Source organism: Barbatula barbatula (genome assembly GCF_947034865.1).
Source record: "Barbatula barbatula genome assembly, chromosome: 15".
Classification (NCBI taxonomy): Eukaryota; Metazoa; Chordata; class Actinopteri; order Cypriniformes; family Nemacheilidae; genus Barbatula; species Barbatula barbatula.
The window spans coordinates 22961495-22982585 of NC_136778.1; the positions used below are offsets into that span (position 1 = coordinate 22961495).

The following is a 21091-nucleotide window of genomic DNA, read 5'->3' on the forward strand; positions in this document are numbered from 1 at the left end:
CAAACATCTACTGCCAGCTTGCATCTATATTTGTGTTGTTTTGCTCTTCTGAAATTGTTTATCTAATGATTCAGAATTCACTCATATCGCCACGTAGGCTGGAAACCATATGGGCTGTCACTCTTGTTTCCACAGTGACACGTCTCCACCCGTCAGTCATACGTACATGATGAATGTATGTCTGTCTTGTTGTGTGTTCTGCAGCACATGCTTTCACCACAGAGGGCGCCGGAGAGACTGGTGCAGCTGGCCGACAGTAACCTCAACAGCCTGGTGACCGAAATGAATGAGCTGCTCAACCGAGTGAGAAAAACACACACACAACTGACTCTGACCCCACCAACTCTTCACTCCCACTCCTGACCTGACCCTACCTCCACATATCACGCAAACAATACAGACATCGTGTTTTAATCACACTCTTGTCAATCTGCTCTCCTCTCTTTGTTTCCTTTGGTTGACCGTGTGCGAGTTCTGAATCTTCTCTGCTTGCTGACCTTCTTGGTTTGTTTATGAACATGAAAGAAGGCCAGAACATTAAGCTGTTTGTTGTTGAAGTACCACATCGTTTCTGCTCATTTTCGAAAGGATCTTCTGAAAAGAAATCCTTGATAAACTTGATGAATGTATGAAGCCTTTTCACATAACAAAAGTTCAAGAGGCAGTTAAATGGAAAGACGTCTGCTGTCTTCTTCTGTCCTTTTTTATTCATGCAACCTTGACCTTAAAAATACTCTTGCCTGGAAACTGGAAATGCTTTTATTTCTTTAGTGTTTCGATTCATGTTGGCCTCAGAGATGTAAGATCTATGGTTTATTGTTGTCTTTTATGCTCTGCCTACTGCAGAGTTCAGTTTGGCTTGTGGGATTTTTTCATGTCTAAAAAGTGAAGGTGAAATGTTATCACAGTGCATGTACAGCACAGCTCTGGTCTGTTTAAAAACACTTGATGATTTTTATATGTTGTTTTTCTTAACACACGCAGGCAACAAAAGTGTCTGCTGATGGTGAGCAAACAGACGCTGATGCAGAGAGGAGTCGTAAGGCTGCACAAGACCTGGAGCTCTTCGTAAGGAACACACTTCTGAATGCAGAAGGTAACAATACCTTCATCTTTAATATCGGCAGGTTACACTAGACTACAAAAATACTTAATGATGTTGATATGAGGAAAGGTTGAGTAGAGGGTTGGGAGAGGGGAGGTTGAGATGAGGGCGAGGATTGAGCGACTTGGAGGGAGGCAAGGGTCAGGCAACGGATAGGCGAAGGTCGCGCAGAGCAGAGGCAAAGGTTGCTGGCGATGTGCTGGCGTGGGTCAGGTGATGTGGAGGTGACAGTTGTCTGGTTTGGAGGCGAGGGGCGGGTGATGTGGAGGTGTGGGTCAGGCGATGTGGAGGCGAGGGTCGGGCGATGTGGAGGTGTGGGTCAGGCGGCGAGGGTTGGGTGATGTGGAGGCGAGGGGCGGGCGATGTGGAGGCGAGGGTCAGGCGATGTGGAGGTGTGGGTCAGGCGATGTGGAGGTGTGGGTCAGGCGGCGAGGGTTGGGTGATGTGGAGGCGAGAGGCGGGCGATGTGGAAGTGTGGGTCAGGCGGCGAGGGTTGGGTGATGTGGAGGCGAGAGGCGGGCGATGTGGAGGTGTGGGTCAGGCGGCGAGGGTTGGGTGATGTGGAGGCGAGAGGCGGGCGATGTGGAGGTGTGGGTCAGGCGATGTGGAGGTTAGGGTTGGCTGATGTGGAGGCGAGAGGCGGGCGATGTGGAGGTGTGGGTCAGGCGGCGAGGGTTGGGTGATGTGGAGGCGAGAGGCGGGCGATGTGGAGGTGTGGGTCAGGCGATGTGGAGGTGAGGGTTGGCTGATGTGGAGGCGAGAGGCGGGCGATGTGGAGGTGTGGGTCAGGCAATGGAGGTGAGGGTTGGCTGATGTGGAGGAATGGGTTGGCTGATGTGGAGGCGAGGGGCGGGCGATGTGGAGGCTAGGGGCGGGCCATGTGGAGGCGAGGGTCAGGCGATGTAGAGGCGAGGGTCGGGCGATGTGGAGGTGTGGGTCAGGCGATGTGGAGGAGAGGGTCGGGCGATGTGGAGGCAAGGGGTGGGCCATGTGGAGGCGAGGGTCAGGCGATGTGGAGGTGTGGGTCAGGCGATGTGGAGGAGAGGGTCGGGCGATGTGGAGAAGACGGGTGGGCCATGTGGAGGCGAGGGTCAGGCGATGTGGAGGAGTGGGTCAGGCGATGTGGAGGAGTGGGTCAGGCGATGTGGAGGAGTGGGTCAGGCGATGTGGAGGAGAGGGTCGGGCGATGTGGAGGCGAGGGGTGGGCCATGTGGAGGAGAGGGTCGGGCGATGTGGAGGAGAAGGTCAGGCGATGTGGAGGCGAGGGTCAGGCGATGTGGAGGTGTGGGTCAGGCGATGTGGAGGAGAGGGTCGGGCGATGTGGAGGCGAGGGTCAGGCGATGTGGAGGTGTGGGTCAGGCGATGTGGAGGTGTGGGTCAGGCGATGTGGAGGTGTGGGTCAGGCGATGTGGAGGAGAGGGTCGGGCGATGTGGAGGTGTGGGTCAGGCGATGTGGAGGAGAGGGTCGGGCCATGTGGAGGCGAGGGGTGGGCCATGTGGAGGCGAGGGGTGGGCCATGTGGAGGCGAGGGGTGGGCCATGTGGAGGCGAGGGTCAGGCGATGTGGAGGCGTGGGTCGGGTGGTATGGAGGCGTGGCTCGGGTGGTGTGGAAACGTGGGTCGAGTGAGTGTGATGTAGCTCTGACAAGAGAAATGTAAAGTAAACATCAGTGTGGAAACGATGTATTATTCATTCTGTGTGTGAGCTCTGTGCTCCAGTAAACTGCCTCATCTTCTCTTACACGCTAAACGAGTAGAAATCAAATGATTCTGTCCACCCTAAAGACCTCTGTTGCTTTTGAAATTCACCAGGCAATTATTTCCAGCTCGAGTCAGTTGGCAGGTATATTCTCCGCTCCATTTAGTCAAATGTTTATGTTTGAGTTGCAGAAATGCATGTAATTATCGCTCATTTTCATCTCGATTTAATGATTTTTATTCAAATCAGAGTGCGCTTAGCAGGTTGCTCTCTGATTTATTTTGCTCTTGTTTTAACTGATTGGTTTTTTATCTTCGAGTCTAATTTAATGTGATTTGAGAGCATTAACTCCACCGAGTGACATTACAGGAGTTCACAGCAATGACAAAGTAATGAGAGAAATGGAGCAGCGAGTGTTTCAGACAAATCCTTATTAAAAATGAAATATTTTTGGATGATTGTTAATCACTGGTCAGTATATTTTGTACTGTGTTTATGAAAACATTAGAAATAGATTTTATGTTGTGTGTTGTTCAGCTTTACGGGACAAAGCTCGAGAACTGAACTCGACCCTGGGCTTGAGGAACGGAGCTCCAGAGAAGAGCGTCAATGAGATGAACGATGAAATTCAAGCCATGCTGACAGAACTACGCAAACGTCAGCTCTCCGGCAAGAAGCGCATAGCTGAGGAGGAAGAAAGGTAAAACACAAGCACACATCCCTTCATGTCTTATCATTTCATCAATGGCTCAATGTTGGGAGGAGTCTTACAGCACACGGCCATCTGAACAGCACATGTGTGCTTGTTGAACATTCATGGATGGATATTAAAGGGAGGTTGAGGTTTTTCAGGGTGTAGTGACTGACAGACAGATGAGTTTTATTCTGATAACTGTTATTTAGAAGAAGATGGTGTTCCTATACTGTACATGTGTCTGTTTAAACGCCACAGAGAACCAAAACAGAATCAACTAGCAGCACAGAGTATGTTTGACGTGGCAGCAGGTTCACAGAAATGGTTTGTTGGCGTATATTGTGGTTGAGTGAATCTCAATGGAGAAAGTTAGTGTTTCTTATGTAAAATCTTAATGAACTAATTAAAAGTTGCCTGCGGTTGTGGTTTGGGGGGGTGGTGATGGTATTATTCCAGGCTAATGAAATGACTTCTCTAATGGATTCTTCAGTATAGACGGAGATGACAGAATAAAGAGAGACATCTAGAGGCGGACGGAGGGAAAGACGGATGATGCAGATTCACATGAGACCCAATGACTTTATTAAAAACATTTGCTTCAAGTCTATTTCTGCTTTTCACCATCGGCAGCTGTCAGAAAACATGTTGTGTAACCAAAAAAATCTTCATTTAAATTGTAATGCTGGCATATTGGCAATTGTTATGGATGAATTGTATATTTGGAAAAAGAAGCATTTTTACTTGTTGGGCGAGACCTGACACACTTGCTTCCATTGACACAATTCAGAAAAGTGTTCACTTTGTGCTGCTGTGAGATGTGTTCTGTCTCTCTCTCTCTCTGTGTGTAGGGCCGCAGAGGCTCTTTTGGCTAAAGTGAAGCGGTTGTTTGGAGATCCACACCAGACCACAGAGGACCTGAAGAAGGAGGTCAGCGGTAAGATGAGTGATCACAGACACAACCTGGATGAAGCTCAAGCTCTTCTGAAGGAAGCTCACGGTAGAACCAGAGAAGCTGAAAATCTGTCTGTTAACAACCAGCAAAACCTGGACAGCCTGCAGGTACACAAACAAACACACACAGTATAAAAACTTGTGTGGGTGAGCTCCGTGTCAATGATGTGTCATGTGCTGGAGCAGGGAAAGAGGGAGGCAGTCGCTAAGAAGAAAAAAGAAACAGAAGGAACTCTGGAGGATGGGGAGAAGATGCTGGATGAAGCGAACGCTCTCTCTGACAGCATCAACCGCGGCAGAGAGGTCTGTTTCACAGCACACACACACAACACAACACACAGGGTAGGAATGATACTTTATGAGAAGAATGTTGTGGAATGTGCAGGAGCTGGAGGAGATGGCCGGAGAGTTGGGTGTCCTGCATGGTAAACTGGACTTTAAGGTGGAGCGGTTGAGTCGAGGTCTGGACGACACCGTCCCTGATGTCCTGATGAGAGCGGAGGAACACGCCGCACAACTCAATGACTCTGCCACGCTGCTCGACAGGTGTGTGTGTGTGTGTGAGAGTGTGTGTGTGTGTGCGTGCGTGCGTGCGTGTGTACTGACCTGAATCATGTTTTTGTTTTCCGTAGTATTCTAGCCGATGCAAAGAATCTGTCCTTCAATGCAACCGCTGCCTTCAACGCCTACACCAACATCAAGAACTACATCGATGAGGCCGAGAGAGTGGCCAAAGAGGCCAAGAAGACCAGCAATGAAGCTTTACTGCTGGTGAGACACACGAGTGCGGTTAAGCGTCACATTTACTAAACAGGCCAAAAAAGCGGGTGAAGGCACACATACATATTTCCCTAATGACCAAGAGTGACCTCCAGTGTTTGCAAATACCAGCACAATGACGAGCGCAAACCTCAGTCGATCACGCTGTTTGATTCATTCAAAACTCTACCACCATAAAGCTTGCGTCCGAAGAGACAAATGCATATGCAATAAGAGAGAGAGAGAGAGAGACAGGTGTGTTGTAATGATTGTGATCGTCTGTCTTTAGGCTTCTGGACCCAGAGGTTCTCTGAAAGATCAGGCCAAAGTTTCTGTCCAGAAGAGTTATCGTCTGTGGAATGAAGCCAAAGATCTCCAGAATGATGTGAAAGGTTAAACATCAGAAAGATTTCTGACCTGCTGCTTCACTAAAATATTCATCCAGACGCTGGAGGCCTTTCTGATGTTTTCTTTGTTTTATAGAAAATGGAGATAATGTTGCAGCTCTTCAGTTCAGACTGAAAACAGCCGACAGAAAGAAGAAAGATTTACAGAGACAACTGAACGACACCATGGAGAAGCTCAACACCATCCCAGACGGTGTGTGTGTGTGTGTGTGTCTTTATTTCAGGGTCAAATATGACGTGTCCATGTATTTGACGTTCACCTCCAAACACACATTTGTCTGATGCTTTAAGTGTGTAAGTGTATTTTGTGGATCATTTCAGGTCTGGCAGTGAAGATCCAGGGCACTAAAGCGAAGGCGAAGGAAGCGAACGACACGGCATCATACGTCCTGAACTGTCTGAAGGACATGAACCTCAATCTGATGGGATTAAAGAAAAACTACAGTAAACTGGAGGACGATGTCAAGAAAGTCAATAACCTCATCAAAGATCCTGAGAGAAACAGTACGATCAGCAAAGACAACACAACATCAGTGTTTCACCTCTTTATTCAAATGTTCCCGTTATAACAATTCTTTCATATTTTCCTCCCTGTTTGATTTTGAACATCAACAGCAATCAGTATGTATCCATGACTTTCTTCTTTCATCTGTGACTGGAATATTCCCCCCGCAGGCTTTAGCATGATGCTTTTATTTCTGCTCTTTCTTAAAGCTCAACAGGATTAAACGCAGTCTTTGCAAGCTTCACCAAGCTTGTTATCTTAATGAGCGCTTTAGCTAATTACCAATGAAAACTGTCATTTGAGTCTTTTGAAATAACACTTTCATGTCTGTCGCTTCCTCCGCTGCAAGCCGCAGATATATAACATATGTCACTTTCTTCTCTGCTTTTTACTCCATCTGCCATTTGTGTTTCTTTATTTTCATTAAACAATCTTTCATTCTGCGTTTCTGGTGGTTTCATTTCTTTTTTAATGTCATGTATTGACGTTTGTGTTTTTAGTTCATGCAGCCGGTTCTAAAGTGAAAGATCTGGAGAACGAGGCCGACAGGTTGATAGAGAAAATCAAGCCGATTCAGGAGCTTCAGGATAACCTGAAGAAAAACATCTCGCAGATAAAAGAACTCATCAACCAGGCCCGCAAACAGGCCAACTCTGTGAGTCCAACACACCAAACGCACCAAACACTGCTCTGCTGCCTCTCTGTCAATCTGTTTGATTCTTTCAATCTTAGATTAAAGTGTCGGTGTCGTCCAGTGGAGACTGTATCCGTACGTATCGTCCAGAGATCAAGAAAGGCCGATACAACACTATTATTCTTCACGTCAAGACCCTCGCTGCTGATAACCTGCTGTTCTACCTCGGCTCGGCCAAATACGTGAGTGGGCCAGACTCTCTCTCTCTTTCTCGCTCCATCCGTCTGCGTCTCTTAAAGGAACAGTTCACTTTCAAAATGAAATAGAATGTTGGTAACGAAAAGCCCTCGGTCTCCATTGACTTCTGTTGTATGTGTGCGTGCATGCGTGTGTGTGTGTGTGTGTGATATGTGCAGGTGGATTTCCTGGCGATGGAGATGAGGAAGGGGAAGGTGAATTTTCTATGGGATGTTGGATCAGGGGTGGGTCGTGTTGAATATCCTCATCTCATCATCAATGATGGAAACTGGCATCGAATCGAAGCGTCACGGTAACTCAACCGCCACACACGTGTGATACAGTACATGCGATTGATTGTTGAATACTGATGCGTTCAGTTCAGTTGGGTTTGTAGGGCTGTCAAACGATTAATCACATCCAGAATAAAAGTTTAAGTCTGTGTACTGTGCATATTCATTTTGTGTTTATACACATACATAGATTTAAGAAGTATTAAAATGAATAAACATTTATATATCATTGAAATTATTGGTAAATATAAATAAATGTGTGTAAATATTTCCCATAATATTTATACATGTACAGTATGTGTATATAAAAACTAAATGAATATGTGCAGTACACAGACTTACATGATGTAAACACAAACTTTTCTTCTGGATGCGATGAATGGTGGTATTTTGCTGAAGCTCCCTCATGACAGACACATTAAGAGTGTACATTGTATATCTCACAGCCGTTCTGTATTAATGTCCTGTACTGTTTATGTTTGTTGTGTTTCAGTAACGGTCTGAACGGCACTATCTCAGTTCACGCTCTGGAGGGTTCGAGGACGGGAATGACGGCCGTTCACACGAGCTCCAGATCTCCTGAGAGTTACACTGTACTGGACGTGGATCAGAACGCTTATCTGTTTGTTGGAGGAATGCTGGACTCTGTGAAGGTTGGACACTTTTATCTTCTTCTCCAGGATATATATTATAAACTTGTTTGACAAGCAAAACTGTGTAAGAAAAATGACCACTTTTTTACAGAGCAGAGGAAGATATTTCTTGCCCCATTGTTTACTGAAGAAAACCAAATCAAATAAATTAAATTCTGTGAAATATATCCTCTGTAAACAAATCTCAATATCTTAAGGACATTTTGGCTTCTCGATGATATTCATCTTGTTTTAAGGATGTTATTTTCTTAATAGAAAACAAGACAGAACATGTTTATTAAAGCTCAGATTTTTCAGTGTAATGTGATTAAACTGCTACAGGCTCTCTGATGTGTGTGTGTACTTATAACACACGCACACACACACACACCTGACTTAAGAGCCGTTCACATTATACCGATAACTTTAAAAGAAAAATGTTTTAGAAATCGTTCTTCATTCAGGAGACAAGCAGGGTTCACACCTTAACTATAACGATAAAGATACAGAGAAGGATATTGTTGGGCTCACTTTCAGAACGATGTTTTTCCAGCTGATGAACGGTAAAACATATGCTCTGACAGTTTCTGGCAGATAATGTTTGACGATTGGAATTAAAGACTGTAGTGGTCAGAAAATGGTGTGTTTATGGCGGATATTATATATGTAACTTATGAGTCAGCAAGCTGGAAAAATAAATGCTTAACGTCCCGGACACAAGCGCACCTTCAGCCGTCAGAGAGAGCATCCAGCCTTTGCTGTCATATTTTGGAGAAAAGACGTTGGGGAAGCATCAAGCGGGAGATCATCTACATTCATTTTAGCCCACAGGCTTACAGTTATTGTTATAATGTGAACGGCCCTTTACTGCTGTTGTGACAGTAACAGTGATATCTGAACTATCACCATTCTTTGATTATTATGAACATATAGCTGTGGATCATATAGCTGTGGTTTATGGTTGCCAGGCAACCTGCTGCTCTAATATAGAAATGATGTCACGAGTGCGTGATGTTGATGATGATGATGATTGCAGAAGGCAGATGCTGTGAAGAGCACCACATTCTCAGGCTGTATGGGAGAAACATCTCTGGACGGGAAACCCATCGGTCTGTGGAACTACAGAGAAAGAGATGGAGATTGTGCTGGTTGTGTGGTCAGGTGAGGACAGACACACACTCTTAATCCCAACATTCAACAAACACGTCATAGTGTCACAGCAATTTCACTTGCTGATGGTGTTCAATGACATAATTGTTGTACATCATGAGGAGTAAAGTCATTCTCTTATCTTTGAACATCTGTCTACGTGTGCGTGCGTGTGTGTACGTGCGTGTTTGTGTGTGTGTGTAGTCCACAGCCTGCAGACACTGAAGGTACGGTTCAGTTTGATGGTGAAGGATACGCAGCTGTCAGTCGTCCCACCAGATGGAATCCCAACATTTCCACAGTGATGTTCAAGTTCCGCACCTTCTCCACAGACGCTGTCATCATGTACTTTGCCACTAAGGACATGGTATAAACACACCACACACATAAAAGCAATAAGCTTTAATTCAAACTTTTTATTTCACTTCACAAATGTGTTTTGTGAGCAGAAAGACTTCATGAGCGTGCAAGTGAATGACGGCCGGCTGAAAGTGAGCTACGACCTGGGTTCAGGCACCGGCTCCATCACCAGCGACAGACGTCATAATGATGGGAAGTGGAAATCCTTCACCATGTCTCGCCTGAAGAAAGAAGGTACACACACATAACAATAAACATCTGTCCACACGTTCAGTCGGTTGTGCTGTGACCACAGCCTCTCTTTCCCATAGCAACCATCACCATAGTGACCATTGAGACAAATGAAGACGAGCGCTTGATGATGGCGTCTCCAGGTGGCGCTACAGGACTCAACCTGAGGGAGGATGAGAGGATGTATTTTGGAGGTTTACCCAAAGCGGGAAAGTACAGGTGTGTAAAGATGTTTAAACTCAATACATCATGATCCGTGGATAGTCTAGTGACTATTAAAGAAGTGATGAAACCTTCAACGTGTCGCATGCCAACGAGTAAGAAAAGCAGCAGTGAGTTTTGTCTCTCAGATGAACAGAGATGTTACTCTATAATCTGCCTATGTGCTTCTTCAGGTCAGAGGTGATTCAGAAGGGGTTCTCCGGCTGTATGAAAGACATAGAAGTTTCCAGAATTCCATACAATCTTCTGAGCAGCCCGGATTACAACGGATTGACCAAAGGATGCTCGATTGAGGTGAGACTCTCTCTTTTCTATGACGTGATCTCGTCTCAGTCTTTTCAAAACCAACAAAGAAGAGATGAGAAGGATAGAATGATCATAATCTTTAAGACCTGAGACGCCTCATTTAAGATTCATTCTTGCCGCTGCATTCTGGATCATCTGAAGAGGTCTGGTTGTACAAGCTGGAAGAGCAGCCAGTAGACAGGGTCTTCCTCTCAGCAGACCTGAGCTTGGCGCGATAACCAGGGGGCAGATGGGCTAGCGCGGGCTGGTCTAGATTTGAACAGGCGTAAACTGTCCAAGCAGGACGTTAAAGTGGAGCATAAGAGTGTCGGGGGCGCAGTTCATATTCAGTAGAGAGAGCTGTTTGGTATTTAGTTTTCATCTCTCTCTTTCAGAATCTTCACACTGTGAGCTTCCCCCGGCCTGGCTACATGGAGCTAAAGCCCATGACGTTTGACGTGGGCTCAGAAATCACTCTGTCCTTCAGCACAAAGAAAGACAACGGCACTATTCTGTTCGGAAGAGGAGGCGTGACGTCCATGACCCAGATCCCTCACAGGTCACGCAGACAGACGGGAGAGGTGTGCACATTGACAGCGTTTAACATTCTGTTCTACAAAATACAAAACACACACACGACGATCATGTCACCAGCACAATGTCAATGACTAGCTTTAATGTCAAACAAATGCAGATGGGATGTTTTCAGTGGGAAGCGTAGCATAGCTAGAAACTTGAGCGCCAGCACAAAATCTGTTTCTAAACCTTCATACATTCAACTCCCAGGGAAATGAAAAGCTTTGCGTTTGAGTCCTACAACTTCAGATGAGAAGTGATTTTATCACCAGTGAATGGAGTGTGCGCGGTTCTGTGGTTTTCAGTTTGATGTTTCATACAGTGTGCAGACTGTGTTGTTTAAATATGATTGATAATGTGAATGTTCTCTGGACTGGTGTTCACATGCCAATCATAATGCACCACACACCGCTGCGGTTAATGCACCGTACACAGATGCATTTAATGCCTATTGATATAATATACAGCCACGAGCATCAAATCTGTGCAGTATGCTTCAGTGTAGTGAGGTGATTATAAGTCCAGGAAGCTGTGGCCTTCAGAACAAGATCATAGTGAATCCACAAGGTTACACGAGTCTTCTCGCTCATAAAAGAGATTTATTACACAGGCAGGATTGTAATTGCTTCTGCCCTTCTGCAAACAAAAGTAGATTTTTTTGTTACTGGCTAGACTTCAGGCCAGCGGCACGGTGATCATTTTAATTAAAATATGACTTTCTACATCTTTGTCAGTAATGTCTTCTTCATATTTCTCATGGGCTCAGCTCAGGGGCAGCACATCAATTATGTGGTGGGACTGTAGTAAGCAGTCGCCGCGGTAACCTCCCCATGATACTCCGTTTGTAAAAATAGATTTACAATCCGCCTTTTTGATGGATCGCGTCCAATTTACGATAACCCTCCCGGGAGAGGGTCCTGGACCGCCACCTTTTTAAAAATCATTATCGCTCGTAAATTAAGTGGGTGTCATTTTGCGGGAGTGCGGCTTCGGGAGGCCAAGGGTTCGCTGCGCCGCTCCTCATTCATTTCTCCAATTTACAGCGTGGTCAGGGTCACCTGAGCTGCGCGAGCCGCCTGAACGACGCTGTCGGCTCGGAGATAAAAGTCTGCTCCTGCATCTCTCTCTTCAATTCCAGTGCGCAGTGAAGAGAGGGCGAGTGTGATCTCAGAGCCGTCGGCGTGATTACTGCTCTCGGCCCGCTCCCTGCGAATACATTACTGTGCTGCCATTCTGAATATATGCACTTTACATTTTTCCTATCAAAACAAGCTTTCGACATTTTCGAAAGAAATGAGGCTTTTCTCCATGTTATTGTGAACATGGAGAAATCCTGAGGTCTCTTCAATCAAGACCTTCATTCACTCTGTCTGTCTGTCAGCCCTACCTGTCCGTGCATCTGAATAAAGGAGCTCTGGAGGTGCTGGTCTTCACGGGCATGAAGAATCCTCGCAGAGTCAACAGAAAACCAGACCTGGGAATACTGCATGATGGAAGAGAGCATTCACTGCGCATCCAGAGACACAGAGCGTAAGTCCACCTCTCTCTCTCTGTCTCTCTTGCTCTCGCTCTCAGTCTGACAGAAGACATGTGCTTGTGTAGATCTTTCTCTGTCCAGGTGGATGAAGAGCCTGTGATGCAGCAGACGTTGCTCAGTGATCATCCAGTCAACATTCATCGTCTGTTTATCGGTGGAGTCCCAGCTGACGTGGGATCAGCTCTTCAGAGGTCCAACGTGCCGTTTGAGGGCTGCATCTGGAACCTTCTGATCAACACTGTGTACGTCAACTCCATTCACCTTTATCCTGACAAATACACTCTTCAACTAATAAAGTGTAGAGAAAGACCACTTGTGCCTGAATGGCTCTGTTTCTAGTGCTAGCTTTATGTAAAGTCCCAAATGACATGAAATATTGCAGCGTTTCTTGTAAAAAGTTTGATTCAATGTGGGTCATTCTCTTTTTGAAATTGGTGATCTAAAAATGCACTTCCGTCCTGTAGTGACTATCCATCTTAAATGACGTATGTTAGACGGCTTGGGCGGAGAATCTGTTAACTCCTGCTGTTTTTATACATCAAATCAAAGAAAGACGAAAGCCACGCCCACTATTTATCTCATTAGAAATTCCATTTCACTCTGAAATGCGTCAAAATACGGAAGTAAAAACGATCGCAACTTCCGGTACACAGGGACTTTAAGTCTGTATTGATCCAAGATAACATCAAGAATCATTTCTCACAATCTAAGATTCTCATGTAAGGTTCTTTGGAGTTCCTGTTGAATTGAGCAGGTTTTCATAAATGTTGCAGTGGATATAGCAGACGGTGTATGATGTCAATGACATGTCTGACTTACATTAGTGAGAATCTGATCAAGATTTAGAAGCAGTTCATAATAAAGCTGACAACTGTCAAATGAAACATTGTGTTGTAATGTTAAACAGATCAGCTCATGGCCAAGGAATCAGCATCTCTTAAAATCTATTTTACCTTTAACATGACCAGATACATGTATAAACCGCTGTAATGAGGTGTAGAGAGAGAAAACACTCTTTTGACATTAATAATCACACTTATTCTTTCTCTGATGAGGAATATGAATCTCTCATCATCCTCTCGTCGTGTCTCGTGTCTGTCTCCTGCAGCCCCGTGGATTTCTCCCAGCCCGTCGCCTTTGAGAACGCAGAGATTGGTCAGTGTCCTGACTTGGCTCCACCCCCTCTCCCAGCTGAGGAGGAGGAAGAAGAGGAGGAGGAGGAGACTCCGCCCACATCAGCAGTGAAGCCTCCACCTGCACCTTCCACGGTACGTCCTGCCAGACGCAATCTCACCTAAAGAGAGAGAGACAGAAAGAGAGAGAGAGAGAGTATAACAGTATATAACAGGTTCAGCCGCAACACCTCTGCTCATCTTCAGAACTCAAACTAAGATTTGTTTTGACCCCCATAGACAGCAGCACAACATACCTGATGAAAACAGGCTTTTATCCTCTGAGCGTGACTGTGTGTGAGTGTATCTGAGCTCGGCTGCTTCATTTATATTTCTGTTTGCTGATGTCATTCTGCTTCTCTCAGGCCACGCCCCTCGCTGAGGTCAGCCCCGTCCCCGACACGCCCACCAAAGTCAAAGACCCCACGGTATCAACAATACTCACTCCTACACACACACACTGTGTTATAGTGTAATGTGATGGATGAGTAAACGACATGACTGTGATCCTCTGTAAATGAAATACATCTGACCACATTAAGCTCAGCAGAAATACTGCAGAATATTTGTCATGATTGTGATTTTGTTTATTTGTTATGCATTTGTATTAAATGTTTCAAATCAGTTGATTTGCAAAAACGAAGAACCCCTTTTAATTGTGTTTATGTCAATCGGGCTGATACTAACTAACCCAGTAAAACACAATAAAAACATGATATTTGTGTTCCATTGATAAAGCTGTAAGTTCAGGGTTTGACGTGTCAGTCTGTGTTTGAGCCATGTGTGGACATCATTGTGATGCTCAGAAGCTTTTCCTCTGGTGCCATCTACTGACCGTCAATAGAAACATTTGGATGAGAGGGTTTTTCTTGGGTGTTTGTCATATCTCTGAATGGTGTGTTGTGTTGTGTGCAGGGCTCGTGTGCAGCTGAAGCAGATCCTGTCATACTGCAACTGGCCAAACAGTTCGGTCTGTCAAGAAACAGTCACATGGCCTTTGAGTTTGATGACAGAAAGGTGAAGAACAGGTGAGTGAAACTTCATCATCATCATGTGTGTGTTGTGTTCTTTAGCTCCTCTCGTATGACACACGTGTGTTTGTGTGAACGCAGGTTGGTCATTGAGTTTGAGATGCGTACAGAAGCAGATTCCGGTCTGGTCTTCTACATGGCCAGAATAAATCACGCTGACTTTGCCACCATCCAGCTGAAGGAAGGAGTGGCTCACCTGAGTTATGATCTGGGCAGCGGTAACACCTCGGTCAGCGTGCCGCGTGTCATCAATGACGGACAGTGGCACAAGGTTTGACTGTCCTCTTTCATTCATCAGGAAATACTGATGCTCAGCAGCGTTATATCTGTCTGCATGTGAGATCTCTAGGAAAAGAGCTTCTGTGTGTGTGTGAAGGGCCATGTGCTTTCTCTCTGTGTGTGTGTGTGTGTGTGTGTGTGTAGATCCGTGTGTTACGAGAGAAGCAGAGGGGAATTCTGACCATCGATGGCCGTCACTCCAGACACACAACCAGTCCAAAGCAAGCTGATATTCTGGATGTTGTGGGAATGTTGTATGTGGGGGGTTTACCTCTCAGTTACACCACCAAACGCATCGGACCTGTGAGTACACACACACACAGAACCTTGTGAATGCGTGTGTGTTGTGTGTCTCTCTGCGTGACTGTGCATGCGTTGTGTTTCAGGTGTTGTACAGCATCAACGGCTGCATCAGGAACTTCAGGATGTTAAATCTGCCGTTGGACATGGAGAACCCCTCCTCCAGTTATCGGGTGGGCTCTTGCTTTGCTAACCCACAGAAGGGAACTTATTTTGATGGCACTGGCTATGCCCAAGCCGGTAAGACTTCACATCCTAAGAGTTTAATCTACAGACAAGATTTAAGTTTGTGAAACAGACGATAATTTCTAATTGCTTTCACACAAAATGCATTCAATGACCAAACGTGACAAAAGCCTAAAACACTGTTGTCATTCATTCTCCAACACTTTCTATTTTCAGCACATTTATCAAACGCTCACACGCTGGGAAACGGCCGTCATTGTTTTGAAATGTAGCAAACTTTAGCAGGAAGTAAAATAACAAACATGTTGCTTTAGGGTTAGAGTTGAAATATGAAGTGTTTTATGGAAAACAGCTGCATCTCAAATAATTACAACATCATGAAAAAGTTCTTTATTTTTTGTCATTTCATTAAAAAAAGCTAAATACTAGATTCATTGCACACAATGTGAAATATTTCAACAGTTTTTCATTTTAATTCTTGATGAATTTAAGTATGAATGGCGGGAAACTCATGGGCTAGTTCAGTTCATGAATCCTCAATGATGAGGAAGAATACTGACCATACGACAATCATCCACACCCTCCACAAGAACGGTGAGCAACAGAAGGTCATCGCTGACTCAAAATATATTCATGTATTAGCCACAGGGATGACCGCAGCCTTGGGAAGATTGTCAGGAAAAGGCGATTCAGAGCTGAAGCTGGAGTCACAACACACGGATGTCTTTAGGAAGCGGGATAAAGCGGTCACATTCCTTCAGCTCACATCATTTCAGATGAAAGTCAGTTTTGCATTTCATTTGGAAATCAAGGTCCCGGAGTCTGGAGGAAAAGTTCAGAGGCACAGAAGTCCAGTGTAAAGTTTCCACGGTCTGTGATGATGTGGGTCGTCATGTCATCTGCTGGTGTTGGTCCGCTGTGATTTTTTTAGATTTTAGAGCCACTTCATGCTTCCGTCAACTGACAAGCTTTTTGGAGATGCAGGACTTGCCCACAGTGCCCAATCTACTTCTGACCATGATACGACTGTGCTTTATTGGCCAGCCAACTCCTCTGACCTGAACCCTATAGGGAATCTATGGTGTATTGTCAAGAGGAAGTTTAGAAACAGCCCATCAAACAATCCAGACGAGCTGAAGGCCGATAAAGCAAAGCAACCTGGTCTTCAATAACACCTGAGCAGTGCCACAGGCTGATCATCTCCATTCAATGCCACACCACATTAAAGCAGTTATCCCTGAAAAAACAGCCCCGGACAAGTATTGAGTGCATCATTTAACATACTGTGGAGATCTTCAACGTTTCTGTTTTGAATTGATCTTTGAGAAAATATTACAATCTTTTGAGATACAGTCGTAAGTCAAAAACTGTTGAAATACTTCACTTTGTGTGCAATGAACCAGAGTTATTAGAAGGTTAGATTTTGAATGTAACTTTTCCATTATATTCTAATTTTGTTAGATGCACCTGTACATTTAAGTTTCAACTTATTTCAGTAAACGTAATGAAGGCAAATGTGTTTTATTGTTTTAAACATAAACTCACTTCATTTTTCTCTTCTCCATTTCTAGAATACCAGACTTCAAGTGATAATTCACCCAAAAATGAACCGATGAAGTTCTGTCATCATTTAGTCTCTCTCGTGTCATTTTAAATCTGTGTGACTTTCTTTCGTCCCCAGAACACAAAAGAAGATATTTTGAAGAATGTTATCAAATGGACTCATTCACTTGCATTGGTTTTGTGTTCATACAATAGAAGTGAATGGGGTCCAGTGCTGTTCGGTTACCAACTTTCTTCAAAATATCTTCTTTTGCCTTCTTTGAAAGTCACACATGTTTGAAATGACAAGAGGGAGACTAAATGATGGATGAACTATCACTTTAAAAGTGTGTGTGTTTTCTGTCCAGTGGCTGCGTATCGAGTTGGTAATGATGTATCTGTGGATCTTGAGTTCCGGACATCACAGAGCAGTGGAGTTCTGTTAGGTGTCAGCAGCCAAAACACGGATGGACTTGGTATTGAACTCGTCAACGGAAAGGTATGAGAGAGAGAATGTGTATTTCTTTTTGTGTCTCTTCTGTTTATTAAAGTGTGTTTGTTTGTGTAGCTTCTGTTCCACGCCGATAATGGAGCGGGCCGCTTTACAGCCGTATTTGAGCCCGATCAGGGGGCGGGGCTTTGTGATGGACAGTGGCACACTGTCTCCGCCCACAAGCTGAAGCACCGCCTTGAGCTGATTGTGGACGGCAGAAAGTCTGAGGCAGTGAGTCGTGACTCTCGCTCGCCCTCGGCTGACACCAATGACCCTGTGTATGTGGGAGGATACCCCGGTACGTCAATCAAACACTCCTGTCTATGTAGTGTATGTGTGTGTGCGTGCGTGCGTTTGCATGAGTGTATGTATGCGTGTGTGTGTGTGCGTGCGTGCGAGTGTGTGTGAGTGCGTGTGTATGTGTGTGCGCGCGTGTGTGCATGCGTGTGCGCGCGTGTGTGTGCGTGCGTGTGTGCTTGCGTGTGTGCGTGCGTGCGTGCGTGCGTGCGTGCGTGTGTGTGTGCGTGCGTGCATGCGTGGTGTGTGCGTGCGTGTGTGTGTGCGTGCGTGCGTGTGTGCGTGCGAGCGTGTGTGCGTGCGTGCGTGTGTGCGTGTATGCGTGTGTGCGTGCGTGCGTGCGTGCGTGCGTGTGTGTGTGTGTGCGTGTGTGTGCGTGTGTGTGCATGCGTGGTGTGTGCATGCGTGCGTGTGTGCGTGCGTGTGTGCGTGTGTGTGTGTGTGTGTGCGTGCGTGTGTGCATGCGTGGTGTGTGCGTGTGTGCGTGCGTGTGTGCGTGTGTGTGTGTGTGTGCGTGTGTGTGTGCATGCGTGGTGTGTCTGTGCGTGTGTGCGTGCGTGTGTGCGTGCGTGCGTGTGTGCGTGTCGAGAAGAGTTACAGATCAGTTACAGAGCATCAGTTTGAGTTGATTTGACTGTAATCCGGTCCGCGTGTTTGTTGCAGACGGTCTGAATCAGTTTGGACTCACCATAAACACATCATTCAAAGGCTGCATGAGAAATCTGAAGATCACAAAAGCTGACAAGACCCTCGAGGTGCAAATGAACAAAGCCCTGGAGCTCAGAGGAGTTCAGCCTCTCACCTGCCCTGCCGCATAAACACACACACGTGAAAAGAATCAGTCAATCATAAATAAAGCAAATGCAAAATGTGCAGAAACCCAAACTGTGTTTAAAGGCAAAGTTCATCCAAAAATGAAAATTCTGTCATCATTTACTCACCCTCATGGAATATATGATGAACACAGAGAAAGATTTTAACTTCTGGGACGTCATCCACTACCATAGTACAAAAATAAATGCTAGTCAAAGTCGCCCCAGAAGTGTTTGTATTCCTAAATGCTTCAAAATATCTCATTTTGGGTTCAACAGAACGGAAAATATACATTTGTCTACTATGGTAGTGGATGATGTCCCAGAAATGTCAGTTACTAACATTCTTCCAAATATCTCTCGTGTTCAACAGAGCTAAGAAATTGAAACACTGTCATTTCTGGGTGAACTGTCCCTGGGAGGTTTCATGAAGATCGTGATAAAATATCAAGAAGTCAGCAAAAAGAATGCAGCTCAACTGAAGAATGATTCATGAGCAGTAATAGATGAAGTTTTATTTGCCGTGTTATTCACTCTTACTGTATGTGTGACTGTCATCTGAACACCTGCATGTGGAGTTCATTTCATGACATCATGGTTGAAGATCGTAATACGTCACATCCCATCAGATCACATGGAAGCAAGTGTGATGTGAACACATGATGATCATGGTGTGGTGTATTTGTAGTGAATGTTTATTATCAGTGAAATGTCAAAATAAAGAGATCTCCCCTCATTTCACCACACTGATAAACTCTTCCTGTGTGCGTCTTCAATCTTTTATCCTTTAACGCCTAAATAAGTTGCATGTTTTTCAGTCATGGATTGGTTCGACTGAAACAATAAGGCCTGTGTTAAGGTAAACATGTGTTTCTGTTCCAGTATATTAATATAATAAGACTAAATAACAGCGACTGTTGTTTGTTTACTTCTTATGATTCTTGATTAAGAAAAACGTGCTAGCTGCTGTTCCACAAAGGTCCGCTGGGGGTCCGGCAAGGGTCAATGATGATGCTTTATGTCTTCATATCTACTGTTTTCATTCATTCTTATAATGTTCGATCATTAAATGCACAAAAGACAAGTGAACTTTACACCGTGTTTAAAGTTCACTGAATAATCACTTCATTCAACCTGTTTTACACTTTGCTAGACTTCACATGTTTATCTTTAATATGATTTATTAGATTCAATATGTTTTGCAGTGCAATAATAATAATAATGAATGAAGTAATAAGTGTTTAATAAAACAAACGCAATGATAAAGTCGAGAGGTGTATGTGCACGCGCGCTTCAAGGACTTCTTTTCTGAAGGGAAACCGTTTGTTTGTCATTGTGGATTGTGAGATTGTCTTTTCTTTTTATATTCAAGACTCGATGTGCTTCTGTGGTGAGTGAATAATAGTTTACAGACACTTTACATTTGTGTTCGTTACTGCTAAAGTCACATTGAAGGCTCGTGCAGACAGAGACCTTTCGAGAAAAGATTCCTATGATCCCAGATGCACACAGATTTACACACATACAAGACGACACGGTTATGAATATTCCCGTTATGTTGCTTTAGTGTCATGATGTCAATCTTCATCTCATTCGTGTCTCGAACACTTCTGCGCTCTTGTTGTTGTCGCTCGAGCTCGAAAGACGAATCTTTAAACCGCTTTCTTACAACGTTAAATAAAAGCACTAAACTAGCGCAATGAGCAGCTCAATAAAGAAATCACGTATAAAAACCGTCTTATATCATTTATTTCTACTCTTCATCACACTAGAAACCCGCTTCATATACAAATGATAATAAACTGAGCTGCTTTTCAAACAGTGACATGAAAGTATTGAAGGATCTGTTGCTGGAGACTTTCTATTGGCTGTTGTTTTGCATAATTAATGAGTTTGCTCTGCGGAAGGGTGGCGTGCTGTTTTGGACCTGTTTTTTTAGTCATTTATTCATATAATTACGTTCTAAGATCACTTCTCGTCAGTAATGCGTGTAGTGAACAATCGTGTGATTTGAAATGATGGATTTCATATTTTGTGTAAACTTACCGTCGTGTAGAGTCTCGTTGCCATGAAGTATATTGCGGCTTTGAACGGCGCTCCCGATGACGTCACACGCTGAATCTTTTCTGTTTACTGGACTTCTGCGGATCTTCTGATCGTTTGTTTATCGATGGAGCCTTCAAAGAGGATAGTTCAGTATCAACTGGACTGTGATATGTATAGACCGCGGGGCACTAAGGTGTTTATCCCCAGAAATGTTATTCCACAGTTCACCAGAAAGAAATTGAGTGAAAGTCTCATTCGGCATCAGGCAGCCTTCACTTTAAGCGATCCAAACATGAAGCTCATGGACACACAATATAACTGTCTCCATGACCCGAATCTCAAGGTCTTTTTCAGCAAGCCTGAGAGGAAGAAGCGCTGCAGGGAACTGGGCCTTATAGACGACAATGATAATGTGCTGTGTGGAATAAATGAATTTAACCTCTACATGGCATACAATAACAATGCTGGCTGGAAGGAAGTGGACATCACAGAAGAAACCTCGACGATGGTATTAAATACACCCACCAGAGTGATGGACAGCAGTGTTCTAATCGAGCACGAGGAGCCCTCAGAAGAGCACCAAGAGCCCTCAGAAGAGCACCAAGAGCCCTCAGAAGAAGAAAAGCTGTTTCAGGTCACAGAATGAAGTCCTTCATCA

The 21091-nt window shown here is 44.7% G+C and overlaps 1 protein-coding gene across 1 annotated transcript; it reads left to right on the top strand.

Annotated features, from left to right (window-relative positions):
• Positions 1–109: 109 nt before the first annotated feature.
• Positions 110–19144, top strand: lama2 (laminin, alpha 2; the record flags this gene model as incomplete). Its single annotated transcript, XM_079475478.1, has 32 exons — positions 110–151; positions 205–303; positions 985–1096; positions 3341–3503; positions 4346–4556; positions 4635–4751; positions 4834–4994; positions 5081–5219; positions 5497–5599; positions 5691–5807; positions 5936–6118; positions 6620–6774; positions 6852–6995; positions 7170–7303; positions 7777–7936; positions 8952–9076; positions 9269–9431; positions 9514–9658; positions 9736–9874; positions 10051–10171; positions 10558–10743; positions 12120–12268; positions 12341–12517; positions 13384–13543; positions 13813–13875; positions 14363–14475; positions 14560–14749; positions 14902–15060; positions 15144–15297; positions 17154–17284; positions 17354–17576; positions 18239–19144. The coding sequence occupies 32 exons, from the start codon at positions 110–112 to the stop codon at positions 18391–18393; spliced, it is 4593 nt and encodes a 1530-aa protein (XP_079331604.1). The 3' UTR covers positions 18394–19144.
• Positions 19145–21091: the final 1947 nt, after the last annotated feature.